The 23,247-nt window shown below is 44.6% G+C and overlaps 1 protein-coding gene across 1 annotated transcript in view; it reads left to right on the top strand.

Annotated features, from left to right (window-relative positions):
* The window catches only part of TTLL5 (tubulin tyrosine ligase like 5), a 482,374-nt gene that overhangs the window by 444,670 nt on the left and 14,457 nt on the right, over window positions 1-23,247 (top strand). Inside the window, exon 35 of the mRNA XM_030213729.1 lies at window positions 2,102-2,193. Coding sequence (XP_030069589.1) covers window positions 2,102-2,193 — 92 coding nt within the window. The remainder of the gene's footprint in view (window positions 1-2,101; window positions 2,194-23,247) is intronic.

Genomic DNA, 23,247 nt, shown 5'->3' with positions numbered 1-23,247 from the left:
AGCCACTGAATTCCTGCCATCTGAAGTACTTGACCTGGAAGGTCATTTTCTTGGTGGTTGTTGCTTCAGCTCGTAGGGCCAGTGAGCTTCAGGCCTTAGTAGTAGATGCACCTTATACTAAGTTTAATCACAACAGAGTAGTCCTCTGCACGCACCCTAAGTTCCTGCCGAAGGTGATGTCAGAGTTCCATCTGAACCAGTTGATTGTCTTGCCAACATTTTTCCCCGTCCTCATACCCACCCTGGCGAAAGCAGCTTGCACACCTTGGACTGCAAGAGAGCATTGGCCTTTTACGTGGAGCAGATGAAGCCTTTCAGACAGTCCACTGAGTTGTTTGTTGCTTTTGATCCCAACAGGAGGGGAGTCGCCATCGGAAAACGCACAATCTCCAATTGGCTGGCAGATTGCATATCCTTCGCTTATGCCCAAGCTGGGCTGACTCTGGATGGCCATGTCACGGCTCATAATGGTAGAGCCATGGCTGCGTCGGTGGCTCACTTAAAGTCAGCCTCCATCGAAGAGATTTGCAAAAACTGCAACATGGTCTTCCATCCACATATTCACATCACACTACTTCCTTGAGCAGGATACCCGACTCGACAGTCGGTTTGGGCAGTCGGTGTTGCAGAATCTGTTTGGGGTTTAGAATCCAACTCCACCCGCCTAGGCCCATTTTATTCTGTTCCAGGCTGCACTTTCAGCTAGCTGTATATAGTTTCAGGTTAATCTACATATTTGTCCTTGCCGTTGCGAGGCCCAATTTACCAATGTTAATTATTTTGGGTGAGCCTGGATGCTAGGGATACCCCAGTTGTGAGAACAACTCAGCCTGCTTGTCCTCAGAGAAAGTGAAGATACTTACCTGTAGCAGGTATTCTCCGAGGACAGCAGGCTGATTATTTTCACAATCTCGCCCACCTCCCCTTGTTGTTTTATTTCTTTATTGTTTTATTTCTTTATGCTTTAGAACTTAACTGAAGAGCGTGGTTGCGCAACGGGCGGGAAGTCTCTGGCAAAATTTTTTCTTTTTGCTATTTCAAATGCCGATTACCAGACCGACGCAGACGTGGACCCAGCTGTGAGAATAATCAGCCTGCTGTCCTCGAACAATCCCTGCTACAGGTAAGTATCTTCGCTATCTCCCCCTGAGGAATGCCTTTGTGGGAATCCGCAACTTTCTGACACTCTACCATCCACACCACAAAGGAATATGCTGCAAATCAGTATATGCCACATGTTTCTCTTATCTCTCAACCAAACTTTGGAACACCTTACCGTTAGACATTAGAAGAATCACCTACTATCTACTCTTCAGTAAACTATTGAAATCATATCTGTTCAAGAAGTATCTTGCAGACACAGGACAAATATGATGACAATCACAACATATTCTTCCTACCCCTTTTTACTTAACTACAAGGAACTGTCCCACACCCAACAGCCGCATCATAGCATGCCAGTATACTCACACATAAAATTTGCCTATTGTTGAACTCTGATGTTCAGAGGTATACTGCTACGTACAGTTTACTACCAACAGGATACACATTGTTCACAGCATTAGACATACACGATACCGGTCACTGTTAATTATTGCCTCTTGTTACAATTTAAGCTACACTGCATGTCGAGGATCACTGTCTGTTTATTCCTTTCCTATGTAAGCCTATACTTGCAATGTATGCTCACACGTTAATACTGTTAATTTTGAAGTCAAATTTTGATGTAAGCCACATTGATCCGAACATGTTTTGGAAAATTTGTGATATGAAAAACAACGACTCCCAGAGCCAGGCACTGAGGGATCCTTCTCTGTTGTATAGTGGGGAGAATACCAAGGTATCTGTCTGAGATGGATGGGGGATTTAGCATTGAGGGGTTTCTGTCTGCTGTATATAGGATTGACTTTATTGCTTTTTTCTTTCCCCCCTCCCTCTCTGATTTGGAAGACATTGACCCCTGTTCAGTTGAATCCCCAAGTAACACTCTGGCTCTTGTGCAGGCTGTCCAGTGTCATGCTTATTCTGTGACTCATGGGGTTTGCATCATCAGCCATCTTCTAAGTATGAGGGGCCTTATCTGAATGTTCTTAATTTCCAGCAGGATAACCTCTGCTGAAGGACAACGGAATAAAACACCGAGCAGAATGAGCAGTACTCCAACCTGTCAGACACCCACAGCATCATCATCAGGTGAGTACCGAAACGAGAACCATGGGGCAAGAAGTACTGATTGGGCATTTTAACCCTTAGGGCAGGGCTCAACAAACCCTAGGTGCCAGGTCACCATGGTGACTAAAAGATGTGTGCCGAAGGAGGAGAAGGTGGAATGTAAGAAATGAGACCCTGGGAGGGTGAGGGGAAATGTGAGAAGTGAGAGCCCGGGAGGGTGAGGGGAGGTGTTAGAAGTGAGAGCTGTGTTTGTGCATTACAGGAGGAGAACAAGGTGAAGCTGTTTGATGTGAGGGTGGGGAGAGGGAGCAGCAAGAGCTGGGTGTCTGTGTGCCACTTGAGAAGGAAGGGCAGGAGCAAGGGCTGTATGTCTGAATGCCACAGGGAGGGGGAGAGCTCTGGGTATCTGTTGGGGAGGGAGCAAGAGCTTAGGTATATGTTCTGTGGGGATGGGGTAGGGAGAGATCTGTTGCATCTGTGCAAGCGAAGGGGCGATTTGAAACAGGAAGGGAGAGAGCTCAGTGTCTGTGTGCTGGAGTGTAGGTGCTGAGGAGGTATACGCAGGTGGAGGAAAAGAGAAAGCTGGAAAGAGATATGGAGAAATTCAGTTATGGGTGGTCACTGGGAGACAGCAACAGGAGGAGGGTAATGAATGCCAAAGAAAGGTATATGCGATAGTGATCACTGAGAGAGAGTTGTGGAGGAGGGGAAGCAGCGAGAGAGAGCTCTATTGGAATGTGTGTGTGCTGGGGGTGGGTGAAAGGCAGAGAGAGAGCTATGGGGGGCATATCCTCAGTGGGGGTGAGATTAAAAGGAGGCAGAGAGAGAGCACTTGGGAATGTATGTGGCTGGGGGCAGGGATGTAGCCACTTTCGTCTCAGGCCCACACAGCAGCGGCCGGCTTGCAGAACAGAAAAGTAGCCACTAAGGGCCAGAATAACGGGATGGAAAGGGAAGAGTTTGAGGAAGAAGAAACTTTTTTTTTTAAACCCAGTAAGGGTCAGTCCACTAACCTGCTAAGTAAGCACATAAAGTTAGAACAGCAAAACAGCTGTGCTAACTTTATGCTCCAAGTGCCTGGTAAACTTCCAGATCAGCGGACGTATTCAGATGTTCAAAGCTGGGTGCTGTGCACGCCCCAGTATTGAATATCCGGGACTAGGTTAGCCGCTTACCACCACAGGTTGAATATTATCACCTAAAAGGGCAATTTTCAAAGTTGTTTCTTTAGTACAACAGTGGAATGGCTGTTTGAAAATTGTTGAGGTCATATTCAGAGGTAGGATAAGAATGGGGATTGCATCAATGCACATATTTTTGGTTTTTCAGCACAACACACATTCCCTCTAATATTGGGCGGTCAGCATCTTTTTTAAACAGCTACCACAGGTTAAAAAAAATTTTTCAAATATTCAGCAGCAGTACCTAGATAGTAGCGGCCATTGAATATCTAGAGTCAGTATTGACTGGTTGTACTATTTGGGTAGTGGCGATATTCTGACTGCTAACTTGATAGCTATCCAGATAAAGATAGGGCAGAGGTATAAAAGCAAGAAATGCTCTGTTAACTTTCTCCAGATTGCTATCCACATAAAGATAGGACAGGTGGAAATAATGCTCTTCTAACTTTCTCTAGATAGCTATCCAGATAAAGATAGAACAGAGGTGCAAGGACAAGAAACACTCTCTTAACCTTTTCCAGATAGCTCTCTGGCTAAATATAGGACAGAGGTGGAAGGAATGCTCTTCTAACTTTCTTCATATAGCTATCAACATAAAGATAGGACAGAGGTGCAAGGACAAGAAACACTCTCTTAACCTTTTCCAGATAGTTATCCAGGTAAAGATAGGAAAGAGGTAGAAGGAACGCTCTCCTAACTTTCTCCAGATAGCTATCTGTTAAAGATAGGACAGAGGTGGAAGGACAAGAAACACTGTACTAACTTCCTCCAGATTGCTACTGCGTTGGCAGTGTTCTTCAAGCAGAACCAAGAGAGCCTTGCGCAGTAATCAGCTAGATGGCGCTACCTGAAGGACATGCTAAAGGCACTGGTTCTTCTGTTCAGGGTTAATTGAGGGCCCCCTTTTGATTGCTGCAGGGTGGAGACTTATTACTATTTCTGGTTGTGTGTGTGTGTGGGGGGGGGGGGGGGGGGGTGTGAGTGTGTTTGGTGCACGGATTTGGGTCCTCCAGTGTTCCATTCACAGATCAATTTGGCTCCTGACTGGTGTGTGATGTGTGTTTGAGGAGGGGAGGTTGGGGAAGGGGGATAAGGGGGGGAGCTATGGGGGTTTTGACAGGGGGATATGTGGAAAGAACTTGCTTGTCATTTTTTTTTTCCTATTGACTTATGTCCACAGATCTAAAGGTTTTCACATACAATGTTAAGGGTCTAAATTTGCCCAATAAGAGACATTTCCTGTTTAGAGAATTGCTTTGAGTGAAGTCCGTGTAGTTCTCCTTCAGGAAACCCATTTTACCAAATCTTATGAACGGTTGAGAACACATCCTCAATATCCCCATGTTTTTTGTACCTCTGATGTGAAGGGTACTAAAAGTTCAACGCATTAAGCATGGTTCAGAGGGTTGATAAATTTTTCTTCAGCTTTTATTGGATCATCAACTAGTAACTATAGTCTCACTATATGCACCTTATGATGTGTTTTTTCTTAGTTTCTGCTTGGCGCTGTCTGCTTGTGCTGTGGGCAAGCTCATTGTAGCTGGGCATTTTAATGCTACTATGCGGCCTATTTTAGATTGTACCGCGACAGCATCGAGTATGGATTTAAGCTCTCATAAGCATTGTGGCAGGTTGTTGAAAATTTGGCTTAGGCCATCCCACAGTTAAAGACTATACTTTCTGTTCTCATATGCATTCATCCTACTCTAGACTGAATTATGTGTTTTTGAACAGGTCTTTGTCAGATGTGGGGGGGGGTTTCAGACCATGCGCCTGTATGGTCCACTATTTCTTTGCTTAGAGATGAAGAGCAGGACAAACGATGGGCGATCAGTAATTTATTGTTGCAAGATGATGAAATCTGTAACAGCTAGTGTGCTGTTCTGACTGATTATTTAGATCATAATATGAACTCTGGGCCTTCCTTGGGAATTATTTGGGATGCGCTTAAAGCTGTGACCCGGAGCAATTTTATTAAGAAAGCCAGTCAGCGCTCCAAGGCTCATTGGGTTCAAGTGGTTCAATGCCTCACTTGAATTAGCTCTTTGGAGGTTCAGCATAAAAGTTCTCAATCTGTGGCGGTCCTTCAAGAACTCCAGGCCACTAAATTACATCTTGATATCCTTTACGGTGAACAATCGATTTTTGCCGTGGCTCATTTGAAACGTAATCATTATTTATTTATTTTATTTTATTTATGGCATTTGTATCCCACATTATCCCACCTCTTTGCAGGCTCAATGTGGCTTACATTTCGTCGTGGGTACTGGAAATAGCAGTGAATATATATTTGGTTTACAGAGGGTCTTGTGTTACATGGTGGTGAAATACATGAAGGTGTTAAAGCAGAAAGACATTATAAGACAGTCTGGAAGTTTTAAAGATTATACAGTTACACATGTTGATCTTTGTGATATATCTTGTCAAAGAGATAGGTTTTCAATAGTTTGCGGAAATTGGTCAATTCATAGACCGTTTTCAGGTTATGTGGCAGCACGTTCCAGAGTTGCGTGCTCGTATAGGAAAAGGTAGATGCATGCATTGATTTGCATTTCAGACCCTTGCACTTGGGAGGATGAAGATTAAGGAATGTGCGAGAGGATCTTTTTGCGTTCCTGGGTAGTAGATCTATCAGGTCTGACATGTAGGCTGGGGTGTTACCATGGATGATTTTATGAACTAGGGTGCAAAGTTTGAATGTGATGCGTTCCTTTAGTGGGAGCCAGTGTAGTTTTTCCCACAGGGGTTTCGCGCTTTCGTATTTTGGTGTGCCGAATATTAGTCTGACTGCCGTATTCTGGCCTGTCTGGAGTTTTTTAAGTATTAGCTCTTTACAGCCAGCGTATAGTGAGTTACAATAGTCGAGATGACTGAGTACAAATGATTGTACTTGGAAAAAATGGTCTAACTCTTTTTAGTTTCCACATTGAATGAAATTATGAATATGGTAATAAGTCAGGCCGGCTTCTAGCTCATAAAGTGTAGGAATATCCTACAGGTGAAGTTGGCTACTGGCCAGTTGCTCACCAAATCAGCTTAGATCTGAGATCGTTTTCAACAATTTTATCAAGAGCTGTATACACAGGATTCCACTATTTGGGATGCTGACATTGATAATTACTTAGTGGCTCTTGATCTCCTATCATTGTCCCAGGCACAACGTATAGTTGTGGAAGGGAAAATTATGGTGAAGGAAGTGCTGCAGGTTATTAAAGGGTTACCCACAGGTAAGGCCCCTGGTTTGGATGGATTAACTAATAAGTTTTATAAAGTTTTTGCTACTGACTTAGCCCCTTTGTTGGCTTTAATATTGAATTCTACTTCATAGGGGGTATCCTTGCCATTCTCGAATACGGAGGCCTGGATAGTGGTAATCCCAAAACCAGATAAAGATAAGACTGAGTGTGCCTCCTATCATCCTATCTCGGTGCTGAATACTAATTTTAAATTCCTTGTGAAAGTGCTAGCAAATCATTTGGTGGTTATTTTGCCTTGCTTGATCCATCCAGACCAGGTTGATTTTGTGGCTCATCCTCAGGCCTCGGATAATGTGAGACACATGGTGGACCTTCTTTTCTTTGCCAGGAAGGAGGAACTTCGCTTGTGCCTTCTCAGCTTAGATCGGGTTCATTGCTCCTTCATGGATAAAGTTCTGGAGAATTTGGTGTGGGTTCTATATTTCGTGGGTGGATTCAGAGTTTTTATGCTTCACCAAAAGCTTGTGTCTGCATTAATGGAAGCAACTCTGGTCTTAACAGGGCCACCGAGAGACTGAGCTGTGCCCGAGGCAGGGCTGCCACTGCTGCTGCCCCCCCCCCCCCCCCCAGGATCATCGCCGCTGCCGCCCCCCTCCTTAATTCAACATACCTTGGCTGGTGGGGGTCCCCAGGCCCCGCCAGTAGAAGAAACCTTCCTCCAGTGCTGTTCTTCACTCCGCCGCATTGCCTGCCCTGCCCCTGCGGCTGCTTTTCCCCTCACATCGCGCATGCTCAATTTAATCAAAACTGAGTATGTTCAACAGGGGCAGGGCAGGTAATGTGGCGGAGTGAAGAACAGTGCTGGAGGAAGGCTTCTGCTGGCGGGGCCTGGGGACCCCTGCCAGCCAAAAAAGAGGCCCCAAAGCCCTGTGTCTGCTCCTTCCCAGCCTCTAAGGTGGGCCTGGCGCTGGAGTTTTCTCTCTTCTGCTTCTGTTGGGATGCGATCACCTGGGTTCCCCTTTAGACGGCCCTGCGCCTGAATGTGAGGCACTCAGGGCTGTTCTCTCTCCCATGCTGTTTGCGATGGTCATAGAGCCCTTTGCTGCAGTGATACGAGCTAATCCTGATATAAGTGGAGTGTGGGTGGGGAGTTGAGTACAAACTGGCATTGTTTGCGGACGATATACTGTTGTCCCTAACCAAGCCTTGACCTCCCTCCCTAATTTATTGACAGAAATTTCTGCCTACTTGGCGGTCTCAGGATTCAAAGTTAATATGACTAAAACGGAGAACTACTTAATTAGCTTCTCTCAGGTGGCTGTAGCTGCTTTGCTGTCCTCTTTTCCTTTCCACTGGGTTACCGAGGGTATTCACTATTTGGGCGTCAATTTGACCAGGAACACTGCTGATCTTTTTAAAGAAAATTACCCAAGGCTAGTGATGCAAACTTGGACCGCTGGGATACTATGAACCTCTTGTGGTTTAGTTGAATAGCCACCCTGAAGAATATTATTGCTAGATTGATGCATATTTTTCAGGTGTTACTTTTGACCTTGCCACATACTTTTTTATCTGGTCTTCAAGGCGATTAACGTACTTCGATTTGTCTGGCACAGTAAGCAACCCCGTTTGCCTCGCTCCTTCCTTTAGAAAGATAAATAGTGAGGTAGTTTAGGAGTACCTAATTTATTGTGGTGTTGTAGGGCTGTCCAGGCTTGTTCCATGGTGGAGTGGTTCCATGACCAAGCTCACTAACTCTGGGTGCATTTGAAACAAGCCATGATAGGGACCTCCTGTTTGAAATATTTAATGTGGCTGCCTCGAAAATATAGACGATTGTCTCTAGATCTTTGCCCATTAATACGCACTACTTTTTTTTATTGGGATTCTCTTTTCTTTTTTTCATTTGGATTCACTTCTGTCCCACCACTCTCCAGTGGTGGACAATCCATTATTTCCTCCTAGAACGTTTGTTTGGTGGCGTTTACTGGGCTTAGCTACCTGTGGACAGTTTTGAGATGATGATTCCTTCATTCCCTTTTGTACCCTTGCAGCAGATTATCAGCTACCAGGATGTTTTTATTTATTTATTAGGATTTATTTACCACCTTTTTGAAGGAATTCACTCAAGGCGGTGTACAGTAAGAATAGATCAAACATGAGCAATAGGCAATTACAGCACTAAAAATATTCAAATAACAATAAAATGTATGGCATAGTATAGTACTTACAATGTCAACACAATACGTAATAGAACATTTTAATTGACAGTGAAGGGTAAAGCAAAGATAGAACATATAGATAGGTAAGCGAGTAAGAAGAGTTAGAAAGTAAGGTGATTAATTTAAAGAAAGTTGCACACGAGGGCAGATGTGGTTTAATACTATCTCAGCTAGGGTAGGAGTGGATAAACATGTCCTGCTGCAGTATATACAGTATGATTATGCCTATGTTCAGTTGAAGTATTTTTCATCTAAATCAGATATTAAATGTGAGATCCTCAGGAAGATTCTTTTTTTAGAAGATCTATGTGAGGACTCGAGAGACACTAGGGGCTTGATTTTGTGTTTATCTAACTGCCAGTGTAACAGATTAAGACCCTATCTCTTAGCAATGACGTAGGAAAATGTGGGAGAGAGGTTCTGGAAGCCAAATTTAGGCTCTTAGATGGAAAGCTCAAATCCAGAACCTCTAGGGTAGCATTTTCTGAAATGCTACCCATCCCACACGCAGGGCCCAAGAGACAGACAGAGCTCCGCAGTCTCAATGCATGGATGAGATGATGGTGCAGGGAGGAGGGTTTTAGGTTTGTTGGGAACTGGGCAACATTCTGGGGAAGGGGGAGCCTATTCCGAAGGAGGGCTCCACTTTAACCAGGTTGGGACCAGGCTGCTGGCATCGGATTTAAAAAGGAGATAGAGCAGCTTTTAAACAAAAAACTGGGGGAAGGCCGACAGTCGCTCAAAAGCGCATGGTTCGGAATAAGGTATCTTTCAAAGCTATCACCAAAACAGGGAAGATAGGGTACCCTGATAGTGAGGTTGCAAAAGAGATCATAGTAGATCAGGTATCCTTAAATAAAAATCAGACAAAAGATGGCAAATTAATACTGTCAAGTACTGAGCATGATCTAAGTAGAAACAAAAAACATAGTTTGAAATGCCTATATGCGAATGCCAGAGGCCTAAGAAATAAGATGGGAGAATTAGAATTTCTCTGAGGACAAGCAGGCTGCTTGTTCTCACATATGGGTCGACGTCTGCTTCGGCCCGGGAAACGGCATTTTGCAAGCAAAATATTAAAAAGTATTGCCAGAGTCTTCTGGCGCGCGTGCGCAGACCGATTTCCCGCCCGTCACGTGAACGTTCCTGCTCAGTTATTTTTTTCTCCGAGTTGAGGTGCGGTCAACTTTTTTCCCCGCTCCTCTCAGGCTCGGGAAACAGTTTCTTTCATTTTGAGGCTTTTGCCTTATTTCTTTTCTTTTTTTAAGCAATTTCCAGTTTAAAAAAAAAATTCCCTTATCGTTTATCATTTATTTATTTTCTATTCTGTTTCTTATTGCATACACAAACCAGAACGGTTTACATCTTAAACAGTAAAATATCAAAATTTAAAATAACATATAAGAACTCCATTTGTTTGACAGGAAAGCACAGCAAGCTAAAAACATCCATTCTGAAAAGTAAAAACATCAGTAGTGGACAATTCATTCATAACAAGTTTATATAAGCAAAACATATGATTTGTACTGCATATTCATTCTGCCCATGTTCCCCTTTCATCCCAGATTACTTTCAAATGTATTCTGAAATAGATGTGTTTTTAGAAGTTTGCGAAACTTAACATACGATTCTTTCAATCTAATAGTAGTTTTCTTTATTTTTTTGCCCTTTTAAAGTTTCCTTTCCTTTTCGACGCGGCCAGCTTAGGCCACGCGGTCGGGTTGTTCCCTTCTTTTCGTGCCCTTTTTTCTTTAACAGCCACGATCGCGTCTTTTGATTTCACCGAAGCCGTTTTTCCTTCCATGTCATCGAAGACACCCAGCGGCTTCAAACGTTGTACTCGGTGCAACCGGACCATCTCGGGTACCGATACCCACGTCTGGTGTATCCAGTGCCTTGGGCCCAACCATAGCCCAGCCGCTTGTAGTCTGTGTCTTCGCATGAAGAAACAGACTCAAGTGTCTCGAGAGGCCCAATGAGAGAAGCTTTTTGGGTCTCGGTCCGGTTCTTCGACATCGGTACCGAGGTCGGCGGTGTCGACATCAAGGGACCCATCGACGTCGGAAGCGAAGGTAATGGCTGCGGAATGACCAACTCGTGCTGGGAGCAGTGAGGCATCGAGTGGGTCTCTACCTGTCTCGAGGCCTCCTGTTATGCAGGACCCCCGGGACCGACCTTCGTCGGACCCGGCCCGAGGAGACATGAGGATTCCACGTCTTCCTCATTGGTACCGAGGAGTCTCGATGACGGGCGTCGAGCGAAGGCGAAGAAGCACCGTCATCGTTCTCCTTCGACACACGGTGCAGGGAGCTCCGGGACATCGAGGTATTCAGCACCTGAGAAGCGTTGGCGCCGAGAGGATCGCTCTCCCTCTATTCAGGAGGTGCCGATGCGTCGGTCTAGCAGCCCGGTACCTGCTCCCGAGCGTCGACAGATTCTGCCACCGGCTCCTTTACCGACCCCGCAGCCTTGTCCAACGGCAGCTCTCAATGAGCTCATCACGGCCCTGCTTCCACAGCTTCTGGAAGGGTTGCTGCGCCAGTCTACTTTGGTGTCGGGGGTGCTTGTGCCTTCTGTACCGTCTGCTGCAGCGGTATCTGGCCCTTCGCCTGTGGTGAGGTTCCCGATCATCGGTGCCGCCTGCGGGCATCGGTATCGGCTGCCACCCAGGTTGACTCCCTTTCGATGTCGGTGGAGGAAAGCTTCACCGGAGTCCAGGCGGGTGTCAACTTCTTCAGCACCGCCATCGAGGACGCCGTTCCTCTGCGTCGAGGCAGGCTCAGTTTGGACTTCTCAGAGATGTCTTTTCCGATACTGAAGATGAGCGCTCATGGGAGGAAGAGGAGGATACCAGGTACTTTTCTTCTGATGAATCCTATGGGATTCCTTCTGAACCTTCCCTTTGTCCAGGAAACGGCTGCGGCTATTCCTTTCCCTATGGAGGTTGAGGATGAGCCCAGGGCTGAGATGCTCGAGGTCCTGGATTATCCTTCTCCGCCTAGAGAGGCTGCAATGGCTCCTTTGCATAATATACTGAAGGAAGTCCTTATGTGAAACCGATCGTTCCCTCTGTCTAATCACATGATCCGGAAAAGGACTGAATCCCAATATCAGATCCACAGGGAGCCTGGATTGATGAAGTCTCAGTTACCTCACAATCCCATGGTGGTGGACTCCGCTCTCAAAAGAGCCAAGAGTACTAGGGACTATGCCTCGGCACCCCCAGGCAGAGAATTTAGAACCTTGGACTCTTTAGGGAGGAAGGCGTATCAGGCCGCTATGCTCACTGCCAAAATCCAGACATACCAGCTCTTCACAAGCATCCACTTGCGGAACTCGGTGAGGCAACTGTCTAGCTTGGTTGATGCACTCCCTCCGGAACAGGCCGAGCCTTTTCATCAGGTGGTCAGGCAGCAGAAGGCGTGTTGAAAATTCCTGGCCAGGGGTATGTTCGACACTTTTGATGTAACATCCAGGATCGCTGCCCAAGGTATAGTGATACGCAGACTCTCATGGCTGCGTGTCTCTGACCTGGTCGAGCGTCTCAGCAGGTCACGGCTCGGCAGATGTTGAGACTTCTGGGGCACATGGCCTCCACAGTTCATGTAACGCCCATGGCATGTCTACATATGAGATCAGCTCAATGGACCCTAGCTTCCCAGTGGTTTCAAGCTGTGGGGGATCTAGAGGATGTAGTCCAACTGTCCACCAGCTTTCGGAATTCTCTTCAGTGGTGGACGATTCAATCCAATTTGACCATGGGGCAGCCATTCCAAATTCCTCAGCAAGAGGAAGTGCTGACGACGGATGCATCTCTCCTGGGGTGGGGAGCTCATGTAAGTGGGCTCCACACTCAGGGAGCCTGGTCCTTTCAGGAAAAAGGTCTGCAGATCAACCTCCTAGAATTAAGAGCGATCTGGAACGCTCTAAAGGCTTTCAGAGATCAGCTGTCCAACCAAGTAATCTTAATTCAGACAGACAATCAGGTTGCCATGTAGTACACCAACAAGCAGGGGGGCACCGGATCTCGCCCTCTGTGTCAGGAAGCCGTCCTGATGTGGCTTTGGGCACGCCGTCATGGCATGTTTCTCCAAGCCACTTATCTGGTAGGTGTAAACAACAGTCTGGCCGACAGGTTGAGCAGGATTATGCAACCTCACGAGTGGTCACTGAACATTGCCGTAGTCCGCAAGATCTTCCAAGTGTGAGGCACCCCCTCAGTGGATCTTTTTGCCACTCAAATCAATCACAAGGTCCCTCAGTTCTGTTCCAGGCTTCAGGCTCACGACAGACTAGCGTCAGATGCCTTTCTCCTACATTGGGGGACTTTACTGAAACTCAAGCAAGACCGTGGAACAATGATCCTGATTGCACCCTTCTGGCCGCGTCAGATCTGGTTCTCTCTTCTTCTGGAGTTGTCCTCCGAAGAACCGTGGAGATTGGACTGTTTTCCAACCCTCATCACTCAGAACGAGGGGTCACTTCTACATCCCAACCTCCAGTCTCTGGCTCTCACAGCCTGGATGTTGAGAGCTTAGAATTCACTTCCTTGGGTCTTTCAGAGGGTGTCTCCCAAGTCTTGCTTGCTTCCAGAAAAGATTTTCCATTTGAAAAAGTAACACTTCAAATGGAGGAGGTTTGCCGTCTGGTGTGACAGCAAGACCCTAGATCCTATTTCTTGTCCTACACAGACCCTGCTTGAATACCTTCTACATTTGTCACAGTCTGGTCTCAAGACCAACTCCGTAAGAGTTCACCTTAGTGCGATTAGTGCTTATCATCGCCGTGTAGAGGGTAAGCCTATCTCTGGACAGCCTTTAGTTGTTCGCTTCATGAGAGGTTTACTTTTGTGAAAGCCCCCTGTCAAACCTCCACCAGTGTCATGGGATCTCAACGTCGTTCTCACCCAGCTGATGAAAGCTCCTTTTGAGCCACTGAATTCCTGCCATCTGAAGTACTTGACCTGGAAGGTCATTTTCTTGGTGGTTGTTACTTCAGCTCGTAGAGTCAGTGAGCTTTAGGCCTTGGTAGTGCATGCACCTTATATCAAGTTCCATCACAGTTTGCACACCTTGGATTGCAAGAGAACATTGGCCTTTTACGTGGAGCGGACAAAGCCCTTTAGACAGTCCGCCCAGTTGTTTGTTTCTTTTGATCCCAACAGGAGGGGAGTTGCCATCGGAAAACGCACAATATCCAATTGACTAGCAGATTGCATATCCTTCACTTACGCCCAAGCTGGGCTGACTCTGGAGGGCCATGTCACGGCTCACAATGTTAGAGCCATGGCTGCGTTAGTGGCTCACTTAAAGTCAGCCTCCATTGAGGAGATTTGCAAGGCTGCAACGTGGTCATCAGTCCACACATTCACATCTCACTACTGCCTCCAGCAGGATACCCGACATGATAGTCGGTTTGGGCAGTCAGTTCTGCAGAATCAGTTCAGGGTTTAGAATCCAACTCCACCACCCTGGACCCATTTTTCTTCTCTTCCAGGCTGCACTCTCAGTTAGTTGTTTATGGTTTCAGGTCAATCTCTGTTATGTCCTCGCCTTTACGAGGCCCAATTGACCAATGTTCATTGTTTTGAGTGAGCCTGGTTGCTAGGTATACCCCACATGTGAGAACAAGCAGCCTGCTTGTCCTTGGAGAAAGCGATGATACATACCTGTAGCAGGTATTCTCCGAGGACAGCAGGCTGATTGTTCTCACAAACCCGCCTACCTCCCCTTTGGAATTGTTGTTTGTTTTTTATTTGCTTTTTGATTAAACTGAGCGGGAAATCAGTCCATGCATGTGCGGGGCGCGCTGCATGTGCGCCAGAAGACTCTAGCAAGATTTTTGTATATTTTGCTTGCAAAATGCCGGTTCCCGGGCTGACGTGTTCGTCGACCCACATGTGAGAACAATCAGCCTGCTGTCCTCCAAGAATACCTGCTACAGGTATGTATCTTCACTATATTGCACTAAATGAAAAATTAGATATAATAGGCATCTCTGAGACCTGGTGGAAAGAGGATAATCAGTGGGACACTGTCATACCGGGGTACAAATTATATTGTAGTGATAGGGTGGATCGAATTGGTGGAGGGGTAGCATTGTATGTTAAGGAGGGCCTTGAATCAAATAGATTGAAAGTTCTGCAGGAAACAAAACACAGAATCTTTATGGGTTGAAATTCCATGTGTAAAGGGGAAAAGGATAGTGATAGGAGTGTACTACTGTCCGCCTGGCCAGGATGAACAGACGGATGTAGAAATGTTAAAAGAAATTAGGGACGGGATTCCAAGATGGCGTTTTGCACACATGCACCTGTGTGAGCTCCCTGAGGACGCTGTGAACTGTTGCCTCTTGCGGTTCCCTCGTCTCGTCGTTTGCGATGGGATAGCGGAGGGGGAAGGTGAGGGAGCTTCCCCCGGCTCCTGGACCTTCGTCGGCATTGAGGCAATCGATTTTGCAGTTCCCCAGGACGCCGCCGGGACCTCTATGTACATCGACTCCTTCTGCCACTGTCGACGTGCCAACGTCGATGGGAAGCGGAGACGGGGTTTCCTTGAGCCTCGAAGACCGCAGGGAACCTCCAAAGCCAGGAAGTGAACTATTCGCCGCAGCCCAGACAGTATCCGATACCGAAGGGGTAAATCTGGAGCTGCCAGAGGGGAGGACAGCGGCGAATTTGAGTGGGATTCCGGACTCTGCGTTTTCGGCCGAATTGGCCTCAAAGGTACTGCCGCAAGCTATTATCAATAGACTTTCTCGTACCGAGACCCCACCACACTCCCTTTTGCCAACAGGTGGAATAAGTAAGCCCTCTATTGTGACACTTGAGTCACAGTGGGATATGGTATATAATACTCACTCCTCTATGCAAAATATGTTAAAAGAAAATACTAATGATATTAAAACTCTCTCAGAAGCAGTTCTGATTCAGGCACAGGTGACAGCACAGCAGTCCTCTAAGATTGAAAAAGTAGATACTATGATTCAAGAAATGGGGTCTTTGGAATCCGCTTTGGTTAAGGATAATAATTTCTTACATAAACGTTTGGAATACCTTGAAAACCAGTCTCGGAGACTTAACCTCCGGTTTCTTAATTTCCCCAAGTCTCCTTTAATTTCCTCAATAGAGATGGTGAAAAAATATATGATTGACATTCTGGGAATGGACAAAGACTCATTGCCTCCCATAACTCGGGCCCATTATATCTGGAATATTAAGGGGACATCGGGAGACCCCCCTAGACGAGAAATGGGTGAAGAAATGAATCTTACTTCCTTCCTTGAAAGTTCACTGGATGTGATTACCTACAGGACTACAATGTTAGTCACTTTTGTGCTGGAGCCGGATCGGAATGCTGTGTTAAGACTTTCCCTGAGGCATTTAGATGAACTGTTTATGGGCTCCAAGGTTAGGATTTTTCCTGATCTTTCTAGGCCGACACAAGTGAGACGCAGGGCCTTTTTGGAACTCCGTCCCAGAGTAGAAGCCTTGAAAGCTAATTTTGTTTTACGTTTTCCTTGTACATGTACTGTTCTGCTTGAGGGCAAACAATTTCAATTTGTAGACCCTAAACAGCTTAAAGATTTTCTAGATGCTAGAGCTGAAGTGACTGTTACATGCCCTCCTACACAGCAGGCTGGAGTCTGAATTTAGAGGTAGCAAGTGTGTAATAATAATCTAATGCTTTTTCCTTTTTCTTTTTTTTTTTTTTTTCCTTTTCTTGGAATCGCTTTTCCTTAGTTGTGGACGGAAAAAAGTTTTTATAGTTTCCTTATATCACTTTTTGTAAAGAATTTCTTTTGTTATTTCAATGTGAATTGTATCATCACATTGCTGTGTGAATCATTAAATGATTAATAAAGGTTAAAAAAAAAAAAAAAATTAGGGACGGTAAGAAACACAAAAATATTGGGTGATTTCAATTACCCCGATATTATTAACTGGGTAAATGTAACATCAGGGCGGTAATGGTGCTGGGGCCGCTTGATAACAGTGATCATAATATGATCAGATTAGCTTTGGAGTAAGTATACGCAGGAAATCCAATATGTTAGCGTTTAACTTTCTAAAAGGAGACTATGATAAAATGAGAAGTACGGTAAAAAAAAAACTTAGAGCAGCTGCAAGGGTCAAAAATTTACATCAGTCGTGGATGCTGTTCAAAAATACCATCCTGAAAGCCCAGGCCAAATATGTTCCTTGTTTTAAAAAAGGATGAAGGAAGACCAAACGACAGGGGGAATGGTTAAAAAGTGAGGTGAAGGAAGCTATTAGAGCTAAAAGAAAATCCTTCAGAAAATGGAAGTAACTGACTGAAAATAATAAGAAACAGCATAAGGCCCCTCCGAAGGGACACCACCTTGCAAGTGGTGGAGGGGCTTCCGTGTTTCAATGACTCAGAGGGCTATGCTGTAGGGTTACCCATATCAGACAGGCCTCTGAGGAGAAACCAGACAAAGAGTGTCCCAACCTGGAGGATCCAAGTTGGCGTTGAGGGAGGACGTACGCTAGTTGAGTTCCTGTTTTACACCAGAATGCCTGAAGAAGAAGGCGCGCTCCCCAGAGAATGGGGAAAAGAAAAGGCAAAGCCGTGGTGCTGTCCTCCTCAAACACGGCTGGGGTTCCCACCACTTCTCAGTCTATTTTGGAGAGATTCGGGGTCATAACATTGGGGATATCGGTTCTTGCTTCGGGGAACAGCAAGGCTTTATTGCCGAATCTCAGTGGAGGGAGTGACTTTGAGTCCCCCTGTTGGCACGACCCCTCCAAGACCCGGAAATAGTAATGCTTCGCTATGGAGGTCAATAATGGAAACGCCCGAAGTGGGTTAGGATTTTCATGTGACCCGAGGAGGTCCTGGTGCAGCATCGACTCCGGATAATAAATCAACTGGGGGATTGGAGAATGAGCTCTTCCCCCTCGAAGATATCTGGAGTGGTTTCTGTGGAGAAATTGGACTTGGTGAAGCCAATAATGTCATAAAGGACATACTAAAGGAACTGCAGCAGAATGTGAATAACTGTCTTCTTCAGATGTTTAAAAGTTTTCACTATGTGAGTTAAAGAATTTATATTAATACTTATCTAACAAAGTGGAAGTCCAAGATATAAAAAGAGACTTTGATTACGGAAATGGCTTCTCTATGAAAATTAGATAATTTGGTAATGAAGAATAGTTATTTTTCTTGTAAAAACTGGAATTTCTGGAGAACCAATTAAGGGAAAATAACTTGAGAATGATAAATTTACCTATAATATCCTATATATCAGCTACTGAATTCTTGAAGAAATATTTCTCTGATACTTTGCTAATACCTTCTGATAGCCACCTTTTGGTGACTAAAATTATATTTCCTTTAAAATCTTCTTTATCAGAGAAAAGAGATGTAAGTTTAACTGACATTTTGGAAAATTCAGAAGCTATAGATAGAGTTATTATTAGTGACTTTCGTCTTTGATTTAGATAGGAACAATGTTTTAAAACTGTATTTTCGATATATGGTTGATAGTTTTTTGGGTTCAAAGATGAATATATTTCCTGACACATCAAGGGAATCGCAGACTGGGAGGTGTGAGGTCTTGGCTTTTAAGCCAGGAATCATTGCCCTAGGTGGGACCTTCCTAGCGCGATTCCCTTGTGTTTTATTTCCTTATTACTTATTTGTTTGAACCTAAGAAATTATAAGAGTTTGTGGAAACAGATGAAGAATCCTCTGCAACAACTTCCTTCAGTTACCATTGTACTGGCTGCAATAACCGATTAACCTTCCTCCCTCAGAAAATGTGAAGTGTAAGATTAACCATTTTGAGTTTTCTTATTTTCTTTAAGATTGTTTTCCTGATCTTGGATCTTCCAATTGTGGACAATTATGTAAATATATATTGTTGAGAGAAAATGTTTTCCTTTTTATATTAATTTCTGTATTTCCTTACATTTATGTGATAAATGTGAATGTAATTAAGTAAAATGATAAATAAAATTAAAAAAAATAAAAAAGAAACAGCATAAGGAATGTCAAGTCAAATGCAAAACGCTGATAAGGAAGGCAAAGAGGGACTTTGAAAATAAGATTGCATTGGAGGCAAAAACACATAGTAAAAATTTTTTTAGGTATATAATAAAAGCAAGAAGCTGGCAAAAGAATCGGTTGGACCGCTAGATGACCGAGGGGTAAAAGGGGCAATCAGGGAAGACAAAGCCATAGCGGAGAGATTAAATGAATTCTTTGCTTCGGTCTTCACCAAGGAAGATCTGGGAGAGATACCAGTATTCAAAGCTGATGAGTCGGAGAAACTGAATGAAATCTCTATAAACATAGAGGATGTAATGGGGCAATTTGACAAACTGAAGAGCAACAAATCTCCTGGACTGGATGGTATTCATCCCAGAGTACTGATAGAATTGAAAAATGAACTTGCGGTACTATTGTTAGTAATACGTAATTTATCTTTAAAATTGAGCATGATACCAGAAGATTGGAGGGTGGCCAATGTAACTCTGATTTTTTAAAAAGGTTCCAGAGAAGATACGGGAAATTATAGACCGGTGAGCCTGACGTCAGTGCTGGGCAAAATGGTAGAGACTTATAAAGAACAAAATTACAGAGCATATTCAAAAGCATGGATTAATGAGACAAAGAGGGGCATAATCAAACGGCGCCAGCGATCTATTTTGGCGGCGCCGCAACAGCTGGCCGGAACCGTATTATCGGATAAGATGGCCGGCCAACTTTTGTTTCGATAATACGGTTGGGGCCAGCCAAATGCCACAGATCACCGGGTTTGAGATGGCCGACTTTGTTTTTCAGCGATAATGGAAACTGGAACCGGCCATCTCAAACCCGGCCAAATCCAAGGCATTTGGCCGTGGGAGGGGCCAGCATTCGTAGTGCACTGGTACTTCTGGATGTTTAGATCTTGCTGATCAGTTATGTTATGACTTACTTGTTCAGGAGTGCTGTATTTTGTGATACTGTTTTGAGAAATGTTCAAGAAAGACTTCATACAAATGAAAAAAGTCCCTGCCGTGCATTTTCCCTTGATGGCCGTCCCTGACGTGCACTTCCCTTAATAGCCGTCTTTCTCTTGATGGCCGTCTTTCTCTCCGAAAGTGCACTTCTCTTAATGGCCGGCTTTCTCCCTGAACAGGGAAATCGAAAGTTTTTGCACACTGCTTTTTTTGTAGTAACAATGGGATTTGAACCAGCCACCTCTGCATTACAAGACCAGTGATGTAACCACTTGGCCACAGCTCCACTTACTTGGGTGTCCCTCCCTTTTGATTATACCCCTCCAGGTCTCGCTCAGCCACTCACAGACAGCTTAACGCACTGTGATTGGCTGAGAGAGACCTGAAGGGGTATAATCAAAAGGGAGGGACAGCTAAGTGGAGCTGTGGCCAAGTGGTTACATCATGGCTCTTGTAATGCAGAGGTGGCTGGTTCAAATCCCACTGTTACTACTAAAACAACTGTGAGCAAAAACTGTTTTGATTTCCCTGTTTGGGGAGAAAGCCGGCCATTAAGAGAAGTGCACTTTCGGAGAGAAAGACGGCTATTAAGGGAAGTGCACGTCAGGGACGGCCATCAAGGGAAAATGAACGGCAGGGACTTTTTTAATTTGTATGAAGTCTTTCTTGAACATTTCTCAAAACAGTATCACAAAATACAGCATTCTAGAACAAGTAAGTCATAACATAACTGATCAGCAAGATCCTTTTTTTTTTTTTTTACGAGCTGGCCGACTGGCTTCCCTTCCTAGGAAGGAAATGTTTTAAAGGTTTTTTTTTGGGTGGGAGGGGGTTGGTGACCACTGGAGAAGTATGGGGAGGTCATCCCCGATTCCTTCCGGTGGTCATCTGGTCAGTTTGGGCATCTTTTTGAGACTTGGTCGTGAAAATAAATAGACCAAGTAAAACCGGCCAAATGCTCGTCATCGCCGGTTTTCTTTTTTCCATTATCAGCTGAAGCCGGCCATCTCGTAAGCACGCTGTAGGTGGATTTCCCAGATAATAAATTACCTGAAACAAGGCTTCCCAACAGAACTATCCGCAAGCAAAATATTCTGTTCTCTGTCTAGGGGAAGGGGAAAAACCTTGGCTATGGCCCTACATGCCACTATTTCGGTCAGAGAGAGAGCTGAGAAATCAGGCTGATATATATTAGCTTTATTAAGGATAATATTAAAAAATATATATACAAAATAGAAATTTGGCAAAGCTTTGGCTGAACAAAAATACTGGCAGTAATTCTTACAACTATATTCTCACACTACACACATTTCTTACTGGTTGCTAGGTAAACTTGCACAACTGATTAGAATGCAATAACTATGTTACGAAGTAGTATGGTAATTATCAGCTTCTTTCCCGACCAAGGTTATGACTAACACCAGCCTTATGCTCAGGTAATCACCACTCGCTAACCCAGATTAATAGGAGATAGATCACTGTGTCTCTCACCAGGCAACCTCCGGGGATGCCTCTCAGGAGTAGCACAGGTTACTTCCCAGACTCAAGCTGAGAGATCAGCGAGTCTTCGTCAGAACCACGACAGGCACTCTGCAGCAGTCAGCAAAGGCACAGGTCACACCTTGTAGGTTGCTGAACCACATGGTACTCTTCCAGATACATAGTTCATCAGTTGGTGGACCTTCTTAGGTCACTGGTCTTCTTTCCACCTCCACCTTCTTCCAAGGATTCCGACTAACTAACTCCCCAACTCTTCCCGCTCTTCCAGTGCCTCTCGGTCAGGTGATACCAATTATCCTCTTGTACCGTCCTGTGCATGGGCAAGAAGAGTTCTTGGTTTTTTTCTTTGTGACCTTGGAAATGGTAACTTCTGGTGCCATGCATGCCTCCCTTCTCATCATCTCCGAGATAGAAGGGGAATAATTGGAGCACAGAGTGTCCTTGGCTTCAGCAAGCCTGTCAGTGATTTTCCACAAACTGAAGCTGACTCTGACACAGAGATGTACCGGTCAGAGGTTTGCAGCAGCCATCTTCTAGTAACAAGATGTCATAGGCTTGTATAGGCCAAGACCAGCAAGGGAGACACAGGGACATACCCCTACAACGCCCACATCCCGCCTTCACTACCCTGCTGACACGCCCCCTTGAAGTTTAGCCGCCTCCGCGACGGAATGCCAGCGAGTGTGTCCAAAAATCGGCTTTCGATTATACCGATTTGGCCGGTTTTAGGAGATGGCTGGCCATCTCCCGATTTGTGTCGGAAGATCGCCAGCGATCTCTTTCGAAAATAAGCCTGAAAGCTAACATGGATTTAGTGAAGGGAAATCTTGCCTCACCAATCTATTAAATTTCTTTGAAGGGGTGAACAAACATGTGGATAAAGGTGAGTTGGTTGATATTGTGTATCTGGATTTTCAAAAGGCGTTTGACAAAGTACCTCGTGAAAGACTCCAGAAGAAATTGGAGAGTCATGGGATAGCAGATAGTGTCCTATTGTGGATTAAAAACTGGTTAAAGAATAGAAAACAGAGAGTAGGGTTAAATGGTCAGTATTCTCAATGGAGAAGTGTAGATAGTGGGGTTCCCCCAGTGGTCTGTGCTAGGACCTCTGCTTTTTAACATATTTATAAATGATCTAGAGATGGGAGTAACTAGTGAGGTAATTAAATTTGCTGACGACACAAAGTTATTCAAAGTTGTTAAATCCGCAAGAGGATTGTGAAAAATTACAAGAGGACCTTGGGAGACTGGGCGTCTAAATGGCAGATGACGTTTAATGTGAGCAAGTTCAAAGTGATGCATGTGGGAAAGAGGAACCCGAATGATAGCTATGTAATGCAAGGTTCCACATTAGGAGTCACCGACCAAGATAGGGATCTAGGTGTCATCATTGATGTTATGTTGAAATCTTCTGCTCAGTGTACTGCGGCGGCTAAGAAAGCGAATAGAATGTTAGGCATTATTAGGAAGGGAATGGAAAACAAAAATGAGGACATTATAAAGCTTTTGTATTTCTCCATGGTGTGATCACATCTCAAATATTGTAGAATTAGAAAAGGTGTAGAGAAGGGCGACAAAAATAAAGGGGATGGGACGACTTTCCTATGAGGAAAGGCTAAAGTGGCTAGGGCTCTTCAGCTTGGAGAAAAGACGGCTGAGGGGAGATATGATAGAGGTCTATAAAATAATGGGTGGAGTGGAACGGGTAGATGTGAAGCATCTGTTTACTCTTTCAAAAAATACTAGGATTAGGGGGCATGCAATGAAGCTACAAAGTAGTAAATTTAAAACGAATTGGAGAAAATGTTTCTTCACTCAGTATGTAATTAAACTCTAGAATTCGTTGCCAGAGAATGTGGTAAATGCGGTTAGCTTAGTGGGGTTTTAAAAAGTTCTGGACAGCTTCCTAAAGGAAAAGTCCATAGAACATTATTAAAATGGATTTAGGGAAAATCCACTGCTTATTTCTGGGATTAGCACTATAAAATGTTTTGTACTTTTTGGGA

This window comes from Microcaecilia unicolor, chromosome 9 (genome assembly GCF_901765095.1).
Source record: "Microcaecilia unicolor chromosome 9, aMicUni1.1, whole genome shotgun sequence".
In the NCBI taxonomy this organism is placed as follows: Eukaryota; Metazoa; Chordata; class Amphibia; order Gymnophiona; family Siphonopidae; genus Microcaecilia; species Microcaecilia unicolor.
This window is presented reverse-complemented; position numbering and strand designations above follow the sequence as displayed.